This window comes from Rhinatrema bivittatum, chromosome 8, assembly GCF_901001135.1.
Source record: "Rhinatrema bivittatum chromosome 8, aRhiBiv1.1, whole genome shotgun sequence".
Taxonomy (NCBI): domain Eukaryota; kingdom Metazoa; phylum Chordata; class Amphibia; order Gymnophiona; family Rhinatrematidae; genus Rhinatrema; species Rhinatrema bivittatum.
The window spans coordinates 38,692,245-38,709,865 of NC_042622.1; the positions used below are offsets into that span (position 1 = coordinate 38,692,245).

At 45.5% G+C, this 17,621-nt stretch overlaps 1 protein-coding gene across 1 annotated transcript in view; it reads right to left on the reverse strand.

Moving 5' to 3' along the window:
• Nucleotides 1–1,845: 1,845 nt before the first annotated feature.
• KCNS1 (potassium voltage-gated channel modifier subfamily S member 1) overlaps nucleotides 1,846–17,621 on the reverse strand; it is a 34,150-nt gene continuing 18,374 nt past the window's right edge. Inside the window, exons 2-3 of the mRNA XM_029613260.1 lie at nucleotides 2,985–3,980; nucleotides 1,846–2,508 (exon numbers count right to left, since the gene is read on the reverse strand). Of these exons, the coding sequence (XP_029469120.1) occupies nucleotides 2,146–2,508; nucleotides 2,985–3,950 (1,329 nt within the window). The 5' untranslated portion in view covers nucleotides 3,951–3,980 and the 3' untranslated portion in view covers nucleotides 1,846–2,145. The remainder of the gene's footprint in view (nucleotides 2,509–2,984; nucleotides 3,981–17,621) is intronic.

Sequence of the window (17,621 nt, forward strand, 5' to 3'; positions counted from 1 at the left end):
CTCCCACTCCCATCTGTTCTCTTCCCAACCAACAAAAGTCCTCTTCCAAGGTCGTCTTTAGTGAACACTGAGCTGAGGTATTTGCTTAATATTTCTGCTGTTTCCTAATTCTTCTCCACACATTGCTCTTATCACACTACCTTGGTCTTCCTCCTTTTTCTGATATATCTCAAATATGTTTTGTCATCTCACTTTACCCTTCTTCCACTTGAGTTTTTCCTATCCTGATTTCTTTCCTTATCTTTTTCAGCTTCACCAGATGTTCTTCCCTGTGTTCCTCTTTATGAGTTCCTTTGTATTTGTTGAACACTGATCTTTTTGTCTATATGTTTTTTCAGCCACCTCCCTGGAGAATCAGATCAATTCCTTTTCCTCTCACTTTTAGTTACTTTTCTTACATAAAGATTTCTTGCCTTTTTTAACACTCCTTATTATTTGGTCTACTGTTGTTCTATTTCACCCATCTTCTTCCAGCCTTCTAGCTCCAGATAACATATTGGCCATTGTATCAAATCATATTGTCTAATCACTCATGCTCAGGTAGGGCACTTAGACATTAGAGATATCGTTTTTTCCCTCATGGGTTCCATCACCATTTGTCTGCGCAGAGCCCCTTGAAGGACATCAACAATCTCTCTACTGCTTGCAGATTCTGAAGTAGGGATACTACAATCCACCTCCAGTACATTAAAATCTCCAATGGGCAACATCTCTCCAATCCCACTTTCTGGATAACTTTGGTCAGATCCATGTCCAGTTCCTCTGTTCGAGTTGGCAGCCTGTAGACCACACCGGTGTAATGGAAGTGCCTTTTTTTTTTTTTTTAAGACAGCCCACAGCACTTCTTTCCCCATGCCATCTGTGTTTCAGCTCCTTGGATTTAAAGTGCTGCTCCTCCCATTGGTGTACCTAAAATATATGGCACGCAGGGCAGATACTACCTTTGGCAACCCCTTCCCCAACTCCCTCTGTCTCCGCTGGATACCCCCACTCAAAACTAGTACAACCATACTAATAAGAACATTTCTAATGCACTGATGAATACAATAATATCCAATAATTAAGAGCTCATACACTCATGTTCCTTTTTCCTGCCACAGACAGACGTAGGCCATATAGCCTTTTACTGTTCCATAAACAGTCCCAGCTCCCAATATATTCAAAACCTTCATTTTTACACTAGGTTTTAAGTCATGATTGCAGAGCATGGATTAACATCTCAAAAATGACCTCTGAGCCATCACTCAGGCCTGAGCCTACTCATGCTAACAGGACTTACTGCCCTGAATGGTAGGATACGGACAGGATGGAGCTATGTCATCATTTTGGTGGTTCTGCATTATGTCTGAGTCACTTCCTTAAAGGCATCAGCGTTAGGATAAGTTTGGTTCTAGTTAAGAAACTGCATTTTCATTTTTGGAGAGGCCATTCAGTGCAAGTCGGAGGCATATCCAACGCTCCAGGAACTACAGGGCAACACTATAGAAACTGGTGAAATGTCCAAGAAGTGGAACACTGACATCTCTCTGCAGCTTAAAAACATCATCATGCCAGTGAACCAAGCTATGGATTTTCTTTTCTTGACATGAGTTTAAATATAGTTAATGCAGGTTCTATAGAAGCATAAAAACTATATTTCAAGCATATAACCCCTTTAAACAGACAGTTTCTATTTATCCTGTAGATATATATGTATATTTAAGTTTTTTTTTAATTATTTTATTTTAATGTATCTAATGTTTTTATCTGATGTAATTGTATGTTGATTGGTATTGTATATCACAGTCAGCAGTTCTTAGGATCTGGTTCTGCAGTATATAAGTGATAAAGGAAATATTTCTTACATTCAACATGTCCTCCTATCAGGACTGTAGCAGAAAAGCATGTATGACTCTGTTTTTATTCTCTCTAAACAATATATTTTTCCATTAAAAGGTCAGTGTAAGGACAAAGCCATATCAATGCTAGTTCAATACTGTACACATAATGCTTTTACTTAATGGAAAAATGCAGTGATGATAAATAGTCTAAGCTGACCTCCACTGTATGTTTCAGCAAGCACTATAATTGTCTTTATTCACTTTATCAGCCTCGGTCTTATAAGGTTTCCCTCTGCTCTGCCTCTTATTCTGTACATTCTTTATTTTAGCTGTCGCTAATCTTTTCATCTTGGACCTCCTTCCTATCACTGTTCCGAACTGCAGCCTCAAGCGCTTTCTGCCGGCGGTAGAAGTGGGAGAACTTGTTAAAAATGATGGTTATAGGCAATGCCACCACCAAGATGCCACCCAGGATACAGCCAGAGGCTGCCAGCTTGCCCATAACAGTCACTGGTACCACGTCGCCATAGCCTACAGTTGTCATGCTTACAGTGCCCCACCACCAGCAGGCTGGAATAGTGTCAAAACCAACATCCTCCTCTTTTTCAGCCGTGTACGCCATTCCAGAGAACACGCAGACGCCCACTGCCAGGTACAGCAGCAGAATGCCCACTTCTCTATAGCTGTGCTGAAAAAAATAAAATAAAAAGATGGAGTTACACAAACTTTGAAAATACAGAAGGAAATTAAATGACTAAAAATGCTAAGCATTGCTATGTTTGCCACAAAAAAAAAAAATTTTTTTTTTTGTGAAAAGTACTCACACATGAGCAGTACAGCAGTGAAGGCCTGCTTCACACACACACACACAGTCTTTTAAAAAGCTTTCAGCTGTATTGCACTGTGCAATAATAATAATTATGGCTCTCTGTATCCTTTCCATTTCATTAGCATTTTCAACAATGTGGAGACATTCATTTCATGTATAGAAATCTGAACAACTCTCCCAACAGCTGGATCTCATTCTAGGAATGAAATGGTGATATGTCCCATTTTATCTATGGGACTTCCAACCTCTCCTATGCCATCGTCTATAATCTAATCAGTGTCCAATAAGTCAAACAGGCCATAATGACCTCTGGTATCAATATCAATTTGTTTTACCTTCAGTGTAGCTCCTAGTGATCTCAGTCCAGTTGAGTGTCGAGCCAGCTTCAATACTCGAAATATCCTCATGAGACGGAACACCTGGACTACCTTCCCCAAGTTCCCCAGCTCAGTATCCCTACCAATCGTCATTTCCACCAAGAGGGTAAAGTAAAATGGCAACACTGAGACAATATCAATCATGTTTAGGGGATGCTGGAAGAATTTCTTCAGGTTTGGTGCAAGGAGCAAGCGTGCAGACACTTCAAAAGTGAACCAGGAGATACAAAAATACTCTAGCTTGTGAAGGACTGGATCATCTGTAACAATGTCATTTTCATCCATTAACTGGTGTTCTGGCATGCTATTGATGCACATGGTGGCCAAAGAAATGAGAACCACACTGATGGACACAAAACTGAAGAGTTTACTAGGGATGGAATAGCCAGGATTCTCCATGGTCAACCAGAGACGTTTCCGAACATTGCCATAATGTAGTGTGTTGAAATGGAGCAGATCATGCTTAAAGTCAGAAATTTCATCTGGAGAAGTATCCACACTGCTCACTTCACTCTCCTCATCCCAGTTTCGACTTCTACTTTCCAGTTTGCGCTCATGGTAACGATAGCTGCAGCAGGCATCAAGGAAGAACTCATTGATGCCCCAATACTCAATCTCTTGAGAGAATGAGAACACACATAGGTCATCCATGACATGCAGCTTTCCAGTCTGATAGAAGTGGAACACATAGAGGAACAGACAAGGGTTCCTATCAAAGTAAAACTCCCTTGCAGTCACATCATAATCATCACAGATTTCGAGAATGGATTCCTCTGTATTACAAGACAGCAAGCGGCCTAGTCTTGTATTAGGGAACTTGGAGAGGGTGTTAGAGCTAAGGCTTCTTCTCAGACCTCCTACATTGATGTTGATGAGGTGATCCTCAAAATCAGGATCCCAGTAGATTAAGGCTTCATGGACCATGTTCAGCAGAAGGGGATGGGCTGGCTTACTCTGAAAATAAGTACAAGAAGTGGTAGAATCTATCACAATGTTTTAGTGTGCCTTTTGTTCCAACCTTAGAAAACATGTCAGCTAAAAGATGCAGGTCTGATTTGGAACTTTTATTTTCCTGTTCCATTTTTTTCACCTTCCATATACAAAAATCCTGTTTTCCAAAGGTTATCACACATTCTCTGGCAATGGCAAAACTGTTACATCTGAAGCATACGTCTCAGGCTATACTTCACAGCAATATTCTTTATAAGCTGTGCGCACGCACACAGGTAGTAAAAACAAGCACGCACAGGAACATGCAGCATGCATAAAAGAAAGGGAAACTGGAATAGTCTTTCGGAGTACACTGTGCACAAATCTGTATATTATCTTGCACATGGGAACATTCTGTGCATGCAGCCCACAAAAAAAAAAAAGGAACCGTGCCAGGACATTTAAATCTAACCTTAGTTTTCTCCCCAGGTCAATCATTTCAAAAAATCTAATGCATGAAACACTTGTCCATTCCCTAGACTACTCAAAAGATCCTCCCCACCCTGTTTCTCCTTAACACGCTGAAATTTCATTACATTAATCTTCGGATTCATATCAAAAGCGTTGACTTTTTAATCCTTATAAGAAATGCAGAAATGTAACAAAGAGGTGTGAGATATTTAAGTACCCACTAACACACACACACACACACACACAAAGAGAATTTGTGATTTCATAACCAGACTCTCTCCAACAGTCAGACCAGTTCACAAAATGTATATTTTTCTCCCATTTTATTTACTGCTGGCAGTTAGAACTGATCTGTGGATTTTTTCCCTGATATTTCCCTGCCTCTTTCCTGGTCTCTTCCTGCATCAAGTTTAGTTGCACCTCGCACGGAGGTGAATTTTAAAGGCCGGGCACGTGCCAAAATTGGGAGATGCACGCGCACGTAGGACAGGCCCGTGTTCCCCCCAATTTTATAAACTGGGGCGATGCGCACATGTAGGACAGGCCCGTGTCCTCCCAATTTTATAAACTGGGGCGATGCGCGCACGTAGGACAGGCCTGTGTCCTCCCAATTTTATAAACTGGGGCGATGCGCGCACATGTGCCAATGCGTGTACATCTCACAACGGAGAAAAAAGGGACCGTGCTGTGGGTGGGGTAATGGGCACGCCAGGGCGGAGTCGAGATGTGCATGCGCCCAGGTCTAGCGCCTCATAACTTTACTTCTGCTATGGAGGAGATGCAAGTTAAAAAAAAAAGGCATCTCTGAGTGGTTTAAGGGGTCTGAGGTAACTGAGGGGACTGCAGACTAAAACCAGGGGAATGGGCATGTGCTTGATATAAAATTCCCTGTTTTGTAGCTCCTACCCACATTTACATGGCTGTGTACACCCACTTGCAAAATTGGATGCACATGTTATAGAATTGCTGCATCCTGACACACATGTGACAATGCACACCCCTTTGAAAGTTACCATCATAGGGGGTCCTTGCTGTGCTGGTTTTTGAGAGTGAGAGAGAGAGAGATACTAGCCATAATGCCCTCACACTAGACAGGTATTTATATTATGGGAAGCCCACCTAGTAACTTGAAGTGAGGTTTAGGTATTAATGTAGGGGTTAGGGGCCACTTTAACAAACTCACCCAAAGATGAGATTTGTACAATGTTCTCTCAACCTATCTTGATGGATGCTCTGTATCAAGATAGGTTGAGAGAACATTGCACAAATCTCATCTTTGGGTAAGTTTCCTCACTCCGCAGGTCATCAAATCTTCACAAGAGAGCACTGTGCTGTTCGTATGTCTCACTTTGAATGTCAAAGTGGCCCCTAACCCCTAAACCTCACCTCGAATTTCCAGGTGGGCTTCCCATAGAGATATAAATACCTATCTAGCGTGAGGGCATTATGGCTAGTCTCTCTCTCTCACTCTCTGTGAAAAGGTTAGTGTTTCACATAGGTATTAGTGCACTTTGCAATAAACCTCCTATTACCATAAAACACCCCCTTTTCCTATCACATGCGATATTTAGTGCATTTTGATAAATCCAGGCCATAGTTTGTGACATCCTTCAATATTTTGTTGGCAATGGACCTATTTTGATGAAATCATTGTGGAGATTGCAGCGTCACTAGCTTAACTGTTCATATGAAATTTAGTTTTTTCTACCACCATCCCAATTTATTTACTAGGGCAAAACATACCAGACTGTAATAACATGGCATTCAGGACCAGTTGATCAGATCATAATACGTTTATGTATTTATTTGCTTTTGTTATGGTTTTGAGGTGTTGGAGTGGATTCTTGGGCACTGCGGTGATGGCCACACCCATGGGGAGGAGCCCCGTGAGGATCCGCAGTGCTAAGCTAGACTCGAGACACAAACACAGAGAAGTTTGACTTTATTATACAGCTGGTAGCACTGCCCGAGGAGCAGGCAGCTGTGGAGGTGACCCAGGAAGACAGTCCAATAATCCTCAGCAGATAAAGCCAGTCACGTAGACAGTAGATGGTAGACAGCGCGGCGTAGCAGGAACAGGTCCTGGATGTAGAGTAGAGCGCTGTAGCTGAAGATAGACTGAGAAGGTTTGTACTCACAGGAGCTGAAGCTGTAATAGAGTTCCAATCAGGCAGAAGCTGTTAGGTATCAGACACCAGCATAGGGAGAGCAGGCCCTCGAGGAGCGAGTACCAGGTGTCCCAGATAGGTATCTGAAGTAAAGAGAGAGGGCCCCCGAGGAGTGGGTACCCAGGTTAGGAATAACCCTGAAGGGTCGAAAGAGAGAGCTTCCAGCAGCAACTGGAAGTGGCAGAGCAGCTTAGACCGGAGCAGCCCAATCCCTGCTAATTCGAATAGCTAGCAAAAGCGGACAGGCTAAATATTCGGCTGGGATGACGACACTCGAGGGAGACACCCCCGAGGTTCCCGCCATGGCATAGTTAAAGACATGGGTGGCGGGCGCGCACGCACTCTAGGAGGCCCTCAGGAAATCATGGTGAACACCGTCGCCGTTGCCGATCCAGGGATGCCAGAGAGCGGCATGAGGACGCGGCAGCAGCCATCTTCCCAAGGTTAGCGGAGAGGGAAGGAAGAAAGGTGAGACATTGAGGTCGAAGGCATCTGAGACCAATGGACGCAACAGTACCCCCCTTCAAAGGGCCCTCTCCAGATCCCCTGCCTGGTCTAAGTTTTTGAGGATGCAAACAATGGAATTATCAGAGCATCTCTTTGTCCATGATATTAGCCAAGACGTTCTCAAGAGTTTTCTTCAGGTCTGTATCCCTCCCATGACAGGAGGTATTCTCAAGCTCTGCCTCTCTTTCTGACATCAAGGATGGCATCAACCTTGTATTTGATGTCGTCTTCTGTATCAACTGGAGGTGGTTCAGGTGTCTTGGTGGAAAACTCGCTAAGGACAAACGGTTTCAGCAGCGACACATGGAATGCACTGTGGATCCGCATGGCTGGAGGGAGCTTCAGACTATAGGTAAGAGAGCTCAGTCGTCGGAGAATAGGAAAGGGTCCAACGAATCGTGGAGCAAAGCGAGCAGCTGAAAGCTTAAGTCTCAGATGTTTGGTAGACAGCCAAACTTTATCTCCAGGCTGGAATTCAGAAGCCGTGCTATGGTGAGCATCATAGTCTTTCTTTGCTCTTTGTCCTGCTTTTTTAAGCATCTCTTTAGTCTTTCTCCAGAGCTGCTGGATGTCAATGGCAGTGGACTGAGCTGCCGGGGACGACACAGAAAGTGGAAGTGGTAAGGGTGGTGAAGTTAGTCATCCTTAGACCACTTCAAATGGTGTAGATCCAGTAGAAGTAACTGGATGAGAATTGATGGCAAATTCAGCCCAGGGCAACAGTCATACTGGCGGGAACCGACGTAGGCATGGAGGAACTGTTTGAGAGTTCTATTCATTCTCTCTGTTTGCCCATTTGACTGAGGATGGTATGCAGAGGTGAAGTCAAGTGTGATGTCGAATTTCTTACACAAGGCTTTCCAGAACTTTGCTGTAAATTGAGCTACTCTGTCAGAGACAATGTGTTTAGGCATGCCGTGTAGGCGAAAGATGTAAGTGATGAATAATTTCACTAGTTCCATGGCTGAAGGCAAGCCAGGGGGAGCCACGAAGTGAGCCATCTTCAAGAATTGATCCACTGTAACCCAAATGGTGTTACCTCCGGAGAGTGGCAAGTCCACCAAAACATCTGTTGCAATGTGAGACCAGGGCTCGTCCAGTGCTGGCAAGGGTTGAAGCAGACCCCAAGGACGTCAAGGCTGAGACTTCTGTCTGGCACAGTTGGCACATGAGGCCACATAAGCTAAAGTATCTTCTTTCATTGTGGGCCACCAATAATACCTTTCTAGCTTAGCCATTGTTCGCCGTTGACCAGGGTGTCCGGCCAGTTTCGAGTCATGAGCCCATCTTAGCAATTTCTTCCTTAAATTGCAGGATACAATGGTCTTACCCGGGGGTACCGGATGAGTAGCTATTAGAATCACTCTCTTCGGGTCAATGATATACTGCGGTTCATCAGGTACATCTTCTGAGAGAAAAGAGCGAGATAATGCATCTGCTCTGACATTCTTGTCACCAGGGCGGTATTTCAGGACAAAGTCAAATCTGTTAAAGAACAGGGAACACCTCGCCTGTCTATGGTTGAGACACTGAGCGTGATGGAGGTACTCCTGATTTTTATGATCAGTGTAAACAGTAATTTGGTGCTGGGCACCTTCAAGCCAAGGGCGCCATTCTTCGAATGCCATTTTTATTGCCAATAGTCCTTTATCTCCAATACTGTAGTTCTTCTCCGCTGGCGAGAAGCATCGGGAAAAGAATGAGCAGGGATGTAAGATCTTAGAATCACCGGCCTGACTTAACACGGCCCCTACACCTACATCAGAGGCATCGACTTCCACAATGAAAGGGGTGCATAGGGTCTGGATGGTGAAGACATGGTTTGCTTTGAAAGTCGTCTTTCAACTTCTGGAATGCAGTCACAGCTTCCTTAGACCAATTGGCAGTATTGGCTCCTTTCTTAGTCATAGCTGTTAATGGAAAGGTCAATGAAGAGTAATTTTTGATAAAGGTCCGATAGTAATTGGTGAACCCCAAAAATCATCTTAGAGTTTTTAGGCCTGTGGGCTGTGGCCATTTCTAAATACTCTCAAGTTCCTGAGGGTCCATTTGGAAACCATTGTTTGAGACAATGTAACCTAAGAAGGGTACAGACTGTTTATGAAATTCACATTTAGACAACTTGGCGTACAAGCGGTTCTCGCAAAGTCTCTGCAGAACTCTTTTGACATCTTCCTGATGGGATTGAAGATCCTGATAAAATATCAAGATGTCGTCTAAGTAGACAATGACACATTTGTAGAGTAGATCACGTAGAATGTCGTTCATCAACTTTTGGAAGACAGCCGGGGTGTTGCACAAGCCGAAGGGCATCACCAGGTATTCAAAGTGTCCATCTCGTGTATTAAAAGCTGTCTTCCATTCAACGCCAGTGCGAATGCGAACTAAGTTATACGCTCCTTTGAGGTCAAGCTTGGAGAATATCTTGGCTCCCTGTAACCTGTCGAATAGCTTTGAGATGAGTGGTAGCGGGTAGCAGTCCTTTATGGTGATCTCATTCAGACCTCTGTAGTCAATGCACGTATGTAATGTTCCGTCCTTTTTCCCCACGAAGAAGAATCCTGCACCAGCAGGAGACTTAGAAGGTCTTATGAAGCCTTTTTGGAGATTCTCCTGAATGTATTCTGACATCGCCTTATTCTCCACCATGGAGAGGGGGTAGACCCTTCCTTTGGGTGGTTCTGTATTAGGCTTCAGATTGATAGCGCAGTCATAGGATCTGTGTGGAGGTAGTACATCAGCAGCTTCTTTGGAAAATACATCTTGGTAAAATGCATACTGAGGCGGCAACCCAGGCAACAGCGGGGTAGCTGGCATGCAGGGTATTGGAGAGACTTCCATTAGACATTTGCCATAACAATCTGGACCCCAACGTGAAAGCTCTAAAGTGGTCCAGTTAAATTGAGGCATGTGTTCCTGCAGCCACGGTAACCCAAGTACCACAGGGTGCATGGCCTTCTCTAGCACAAAGAAGGAAATAGTGTCTGTATGAAGAGCACTGGTACGTAGGCCCACTGGTTCTGTAAGCAGAGTTACTTCACCCGGCAAGGGCTTTCCATGAATAGAGGATAGCAGTAGTGAAGACGTCATGGTAGTGGTAGGGATCTGCAAGTGTTCCACTAGACGTTTCAAAATGAAGTTTCCTCCTGCCCCAGAGTCCACTAAGGCAAGGGTCCGAAACTCCAAAGGTCCGCAGATTAAAGATACTGGAAGAGAGAGTGGAGGAGAGGGTGCAGTTAGACCTAAGAAGAGTCCTCCTACAGGACTTAGGTCTGCCAGTTTCCCAGACATATAGGGCATGTTTGTACAGCATGGCCAGCTTGACCACAATACATGCATAGTCCCGACCTCTTTCGGAATCTTCTCTCTTTTGAAGTCAAATGACTGCGGCCTAATTGCATTGGTTCTTCTTTGCCAGCAACAGGAACTGGAGGTTTAGACCTGGGTACAGGCTTGATTCGAGTCTCTCCCTGGGATGGTTTTCTGGGGCTCTTGACCTCTTGAACCTTGTCACGAATTCGGTGATCAATCTTTGCTGCCAACTTCATAAGTTCAGCCAAGGTCCCGGGCATCTCACGAGCCACCAACTCATCCTTCAACCGGGAGTTCAGGCCTTCAAAGAACAGGGTTTTCAAGAACCTAGGGTCCCAGTGCAATTCTGAAGCCAATGTCTTGAATTCAATGGCGAAGTCTGGTAAAGGTTTATTACCTTGTTTAAGATGAACCAGAGCTGATCCTGCTGTAGAGTACCGGGCTGGGTCATCAAATACTGACTTAAATAGTTCAAGGAACCCGGCTAGATCATTCAGGCTAGGGTATCATGCTCCCACAGTGGAGAGGCCCAAGCCAATGCTCTTCCGTCCAGATACGAAAGGATATAGGTGGTCTTGGCATATGCTGTAGGGAAATGATTAGGTTGTAGAGAAAAGGACATGCAACACTGATTAATAAATCCTCTACATTTCCAAACTTCACCTGCGAAGCGTGTTGGAGCAGATAGAGGCACTGTAGATTTGACCATCACTGCTGGTGGTGTAGCATCTTTACCTGTCCAACGAATTCTGTTGTTCGGAGATTCGCTGGGCCAGGCCCGGAATGGCCTGTAAAGCGGTGAGCTGAGCCGAATCCATGGAGTTAGCAACCTGTTATGGTTTTGAGGTGTCGGAGTGGATTCTTGGGCACTGTGGTGATAGCCATGCCCACAGAGAGGAGCCCCGTGAGGATCCGCAGTACTAGGCTAGACTCGAGACACAAACACAGAGAAGTTTGACTTTATTATACAGCTGGTAGCACTGCCCGAGGAGCGGGCAGCTGTGGAGGTGACCCAGGAAGACAGTCCAATAATCCTCAGCAGATAAAGCCAGTCACGTAGACAGTAGATTGTAGACATCGCAGCGTAGCAGGAACAGGTCCCGGATGTAGAGTAGAGCGCTGTAGCTGAAGATAGACTGAGAAGGTTTGTACTCACAGGAGCTGAAGCTGTAATAGAGTTCCAATCAGGCAGAAGCTGTTAGGTATCAGACGCCAGCATAGGGAGAGCAGGCCCTCGAGGAGCGAGTACCGGGTGTCCCAGATAGGTATCTGAAGTAAAGAGAGAGGGCCCCCGAGGAGTGGGTACCCAGGTTAGGAATAACCCCAAAGGATCGAGAGAGAGAGCTTCCAGTGGTAACTGGAAGCGGCAGGGCAGCTTAGACCAGAGCAGTCCAATCCCTGCCAACTCGAACAGCTAGCAAAAGCAGGCAGGCTAAATATCTGGCTGGGATGACGACACTCGAGGGAGACACCCCCGAGGTTCCCGCCATGACGTAGTTAAAGATGTGGGTGGCGGGCGCGCGCGCACCCTAGGAGGCCCTCAGGAAGTCATGGTGAACACCATCGCTGTTGCCGATCCGGGGACTCTGGAGAGAGCGGCATGAGGACGCGGCAGCAGCCATCTTCCCAAGGTTAGCGGAGAGGGAAGGAAGAAAGGTGAGACATTGAGGTCGAAGGCATCTGAGACCAACGGACGCAACAGCTTTGATTCATTAGACATCCCCACCAGAAAACTGCTAAGGATGTTAAAGGGAAACATTTCCATTTTGATTTTTTTTTTTTTGTGTGGCGTGGGAGAAGGTTCATTTGCAAACCAAAATAATAAAAAAAAAATCCCGGACAAAACACCCCTGCACTACACCTCTGTGCTACCCACTTATCCCTTCTGCAGCTCTCTGAAGATGAAAGGGGCAGGAATGATCCTCGGTCAGCTCTGGTTTAAAAATGGCACCGGTCTCAGGGCCATCTGGCACCAGGTGTTACAGCTATAAAGCAATATAGCCAGTGCAATTTACCGAAAAAAGCATTTTCTTTAATTAATTGTTTAATTATACAATCGTAGATAATCTGTAACTCCTTTTATCCTCACTAGAACTGGGATTTTAACCATAGTTCTTTCTCCCTTGGGTCTTATTTTATTTATTTGTTCTTCCATTTCCAAAGTCATTCTTAAATGCAGATAAACATAATCTCCAAAACGAACATACTTTCAATGTTTTCAGTGCCCCAGGGGAAGGATCGCTAATAATGAATATGCCTTTGCTTAACTGAGACTAACTGATCCAGAACCAATTTTAACTCTCAAAACCAACTTACAACCATGTCATCCAAATTCAACCCTACAAACTACCTGGGAAAATTATTTAACGCAGCCTGGAAGGCTCTCACACTTACGTTTTTCCCACATAGAATGCACAATGTTTTTTACTTTTTCTATCTTTCTATAATTCAACATAAAAAGGTAACGCAATGATCCGAACACCCTACTGGATCTAGGGAGCCTTTTTGGCAACATTGACGCTATCCCAGAATCTCTCAGTCCTATGGATTATTTTCTTTCTCAGCAGGTAGTGAAAATGTTATCCATTTCTAAGACGTGAATCTTTTCTGTATCAGTTACTGCATCAAAACAACTCCATGGCTCCAGTCCTCCCTGCCCCTCTGCGTCCTCCAGTTTTGTGCACTGTTACATTAACTGCAGAAGTATATCACGAGCATTTGGGCTGTTAAATTGAGGTGGCTGCTCTCCTGAGCCAATGTCAAAGCATCAGAAAATTAACCACTTGATAAACCTAGACATAAGGGTGAGGATGTTTTATTTTCATATTTCGTGGTTTATGAAAACCCCGTTTCAGACATCAGCAATTGCTTATGACATTTTTAATATTTGCATAAAATAAATTTCACTTTTAGCCAAGTATAAAATCATCTCTAATCAGTCCACAAACTCTCAGTCGATGTACGACCATGCACTATTCAGGGATAGGCAACTCCAGTCCTGGAGTGTCACTAATAAGTCTGGTTTTCAGGCTATCCCCAATGAATATGCATGAGGAATATTTACATGCACTGTCTCCAATCTATGCAAATATCTCATGCCTAGTCATTGTGGATGTCCTGAAAACCAGACCTATTTGAAGCACTCCAGAACTGGAGTTGCCCACCCTTGTATTATATCATATGAATAGCATACGGTCAATTTGTTCATCAATTAAGACTATAAAAGATTCTCATGTTTAATATCTACTTCCAACAAAAAAACAGAGCTTATCGTGATTTCCATTCACGAAAACTATCATCCAAAAAGGAAATCCCAACACGACTATTTTTTAATCAAATTTACTTAGGGAATAGCCACTGCTATTAATTGCATCAGTAGCATGGGATCTTCTTAGTGTTTGGGTAATTGCCAGGTTCTTGTGGCCTGGTTTGGCCTCTGTTGGAAACAGGATGCTGGGCTTGATGGACCCTTGGTCTGACCCAGCATTGCAATTTCTTATGTTCTTAACTTTAAGTGCCACTCACCAAAATGATATATTAACAAAAATATATCTATAAACTTTTAGTTTGGTTTTTTTTTTATTTCTTTTAGGATTTTTTTAGACTTTTTTTAGCCGCATCATCAAGCCTGACAGCGTGCCCACCTGATATTCAAAAGGAGGCCATCTGGTCTTCTAATCATCTGCGGTCACAGTCGTTTATTATGATACTGTTATTTCTTTTGATATAAACAACCACGGTGACAAATATGTGTTTCTTCAGCACTCTTTTTTCATAAACAATCACGGTGATATCTTGATGTACAAGTATTATTTCTTCAGCACAAACATTTTTTTTTGTCATGAACAGTCATAATGATATCACTATCAGCTCGCTTCGTGAACAAATTGTTTTAAATTGATATTGTTTCCTCAGGTGGGCACCCTGTCAAGCTTGATGATGCGGCTAAATAAAGTCTAAAAAAAAACCCCTAAAAAAAATTGTTTATAGATATATTTTTGTTAATATATCATTTTGGTGAGTGGTACTTAAAGTTAAAAAATAGTCGCGTTGGGATTTCCTTTTTGGATGATAATATCTACTTCCACCATTTTGTAATCCTAGATTCTGTCTTTTGGCATTAAAGAGCTGCAAGCAGAGATTCCCCATTTTACAACTGGATGGGATTTAAATGCGCTCACTTAAGCTCCATAGCACTATGCATGGTGACTGGATAGGCGTTACATCCTTGATTAAATATACACAGTAATGAGCAATCACTACTCAAGGTGTATGTATCATACTCAGGAATGCAAATCTTTTACACACGTATAAAATACATAAGAGTACTCGTTCATAAGGAGCAGCTATTATGCACGCCTATCGTTGTAGACTGCTCTGCCTTTATGGATGTCGCAGAATCTCACCCACACTCAGAAAGGGAGCAATACCACAGGAAGCCTTTCTCCTCTCATTTAATGTAGCTCTGCAGTGGGATACTGCAAGATTTCAGAAATAAAGTGGAGTGTTTTTCTTAAATTTGTGTGTGTCACGATGAGCTTTGATACACTGCATGCCTTCTGCTCATGTCTGCATTGTCATCTCCATGTTACGTCCTGTGTATGACTTCATGCTGCATCGACACTTTTCATGATGTTCCTGCCTGTCTTTTGTCTTCGGTGGATTCGAGTGTTCCATTTTCAATCTATGACCTTGCGTGTAATTGTTTCTATTTTGTGTTGTCTCCCTCTTGATTTGTATTTTTTTTTTTTAGTGCAGACAGACCGTACAGCTGCCTCTGTAAAGGGTCTGGGTTCTCCAGACCATATTCCGCATTAATGGATGCATGCACCGGGATTTAATTTGCGGGTGAAACGTCTCGCTTTATACTTTGTTTTGTCTGTGCAGGATCATGCCTGATTTGTCTTGTTTCTCTCTTATTCACATCACGACATGCTGGTCTTTCAGTGCAAGGACCAGGAGGCTCCCCCATCCGATCAATTATGATTTTACTTTTTCATAATTGCCAGGAAAAATTGTATTGTGTACAATGGTGACCTTTCTTGTGTACAAGAGTAAATATGTGAATGTAAAGGGTGGTTAGGGCCGGCTTTTCTGAGCTGTTTTGGGTATTGGGCAGAGTCCATTCTGCCAGCTGCTGAAGGGGAGACAAGGCCCACATCCCCTTGTAGCTAAGAAAGAAGAACATATGACGGGGAATCAGGGAAGGCAAACTCCATTGCTCATGTCACCAATCTGCTCAGAGTTTCAGGATCTCCCTAATGAATGTGCATGCAGATCTATCTAAAACAATATTCATTAGGGAGATCCTGAAAGCCCCAGCCGATTGCTGTCAGTAAGAGCTGGATATTGCCTACCATGCCCTCCCCTCACTTACAGGCAAAATTGGGTGTCCAAGATTAGTACACAAAGGTTTCAGAATAAATGTTAGAAGTGGGAAAAGAAATAGAGGGGGATACTGGACAGGCAAATGAGGCATGCAGCTCCCTCGGGGGAGAGAGGGTGATGATTGGCAGGGGAAGAGAGAGCAGGAGAGAAGGATGCTGCTGATTGTGGGGGGGGGGGAGAGAGCAGGAGGGAAGGATGCTGCTGATTGTGGGGGGGGGAGAGAGCAGGAGGGAAGGATGCTGCTGATTGTGGGGGGGGAGAGAGAGCAGGAGGGAAGGATGCTGCTGATTGTGGGGGGGGAAGAGCAGGAGGGAAGGATGCTGCTGATTGTGGGGGGGGGGGAGAGCAGGAGGGATGGATGCTGCTGATTGTGGGGGGGGGGAGAGAGCAGGAGGGAGGGATGCTGCTGATTGTGGGGGGGGGGGAGAGAGAGCAGGAGGGGAAGGATGCTGCTGATTGTGGGGGGGGGGAAGAGCAGGAGGGAAGGATGCTGCTGATTGTGGGGGGGGGGAGAGCAGGAGGGATGGATGCTGCTGATTGTGGGGGGGGGGGGGAGAGAGAGCAGGAGGGATGGATGCTGCTGATTGTTGGGGGGGGGGGAGAGAGCAGGAGGGATGGATGCTGCTGATAGTGGGGGGGGGAGAGAGAGCAGGAGGGAAGGATGCTGCTGATTGTGGGGGGGGAGAGAGCAGGAGGGATGGATGCTGCTGATTGTGGGGGGGGAGAGAGCAGGAGGGATGGATGCTGCTGATTGTGGGGGGGGAGAGAGCAGGAGGGATGGATGCTGCTGATTGTGGGTGGGGAGAGAGCAGGAGGGAAGGATGCTGCTGATTGTGGGGGGGGGGGGGGGAGAGAGAGCAGGAGGGAAGGATGCTGCTGATTGTGGGGGGGGGGAGAGAGAGCAGGAGGGATGGATGCTGCTGATTGTGGGGGGGAGAGAGAGAAGAGGAGGGAAGGATGCTGCTGATTGTGGGGGGGGGAGAGAGAAGAGGAGGGAAGGATGCTGCTGATTGTGGGGGGGGAGAGAGAAGAGGAGGGAAGGATGCTGCTGACTGTGAAGGGGGGAAGAGAGAAGAGGAGGGAAGGATGCTGCTGATTGTGGGGGAGAGAGAAGAGGAGGGAAGGATGCTGCTGACTGTGGAGGGGGGGGAGAGAGAAGAGGAGGGAAGGATGCTGCTGATTGTGGGGGGGAGAGAGAAGAGGAGGGAAGGATGCTGCTGATTGTGGGGGGGGGGGGGAAGAGAGAAGAGGAGGGAAGGATGCTGCTGACTGTGGAGGGGGGGAAAGAGAAGAGGAGGGAAGGATGCTGCTGATTGTGGAGGGGGGAGAGAGAAGAGGAGGGAAGGATGCTGCTGATTGTGGGGGGGGAGAGAGAAGAAGAGGGAAGGATGCTGCTGATTGTGGGGGGGGGGGGAGAGCAGGAGGGATGGATGCTGCTGATTGTGGGGGGGGGGAGAGAGCAGGAGGGATGGATGCTGCTGATTGTGGGGGGGGGGGGGAGAGAGAGCAGGAGGGAAGGATGCTGCTGATTGTGGGGGGGGGAAGAGCAGGAGGGAAGGATGCTGCTGATTGTGGGGGGGGGAGAGCAGGAGGGATGGATGCTGCTGATTGTGGGGGGGGGAGGGAGAGAAGAGAGCAGGAGGGATGGATGCTGCTGATTGTTGGGGGGGGAGAGAGAGCAGGAGGGATGGATGCTGCTGATAGTGGGGGGGGAGAGAGAGCAGGAGGGAAGGATGCTGCTGATTGTGGGGGGGGGAGAGAGCAGGAGGGATGGATGCTGCTGATTGTGGGGGGGGAGAGAGCAGGAGGGATGGATGCT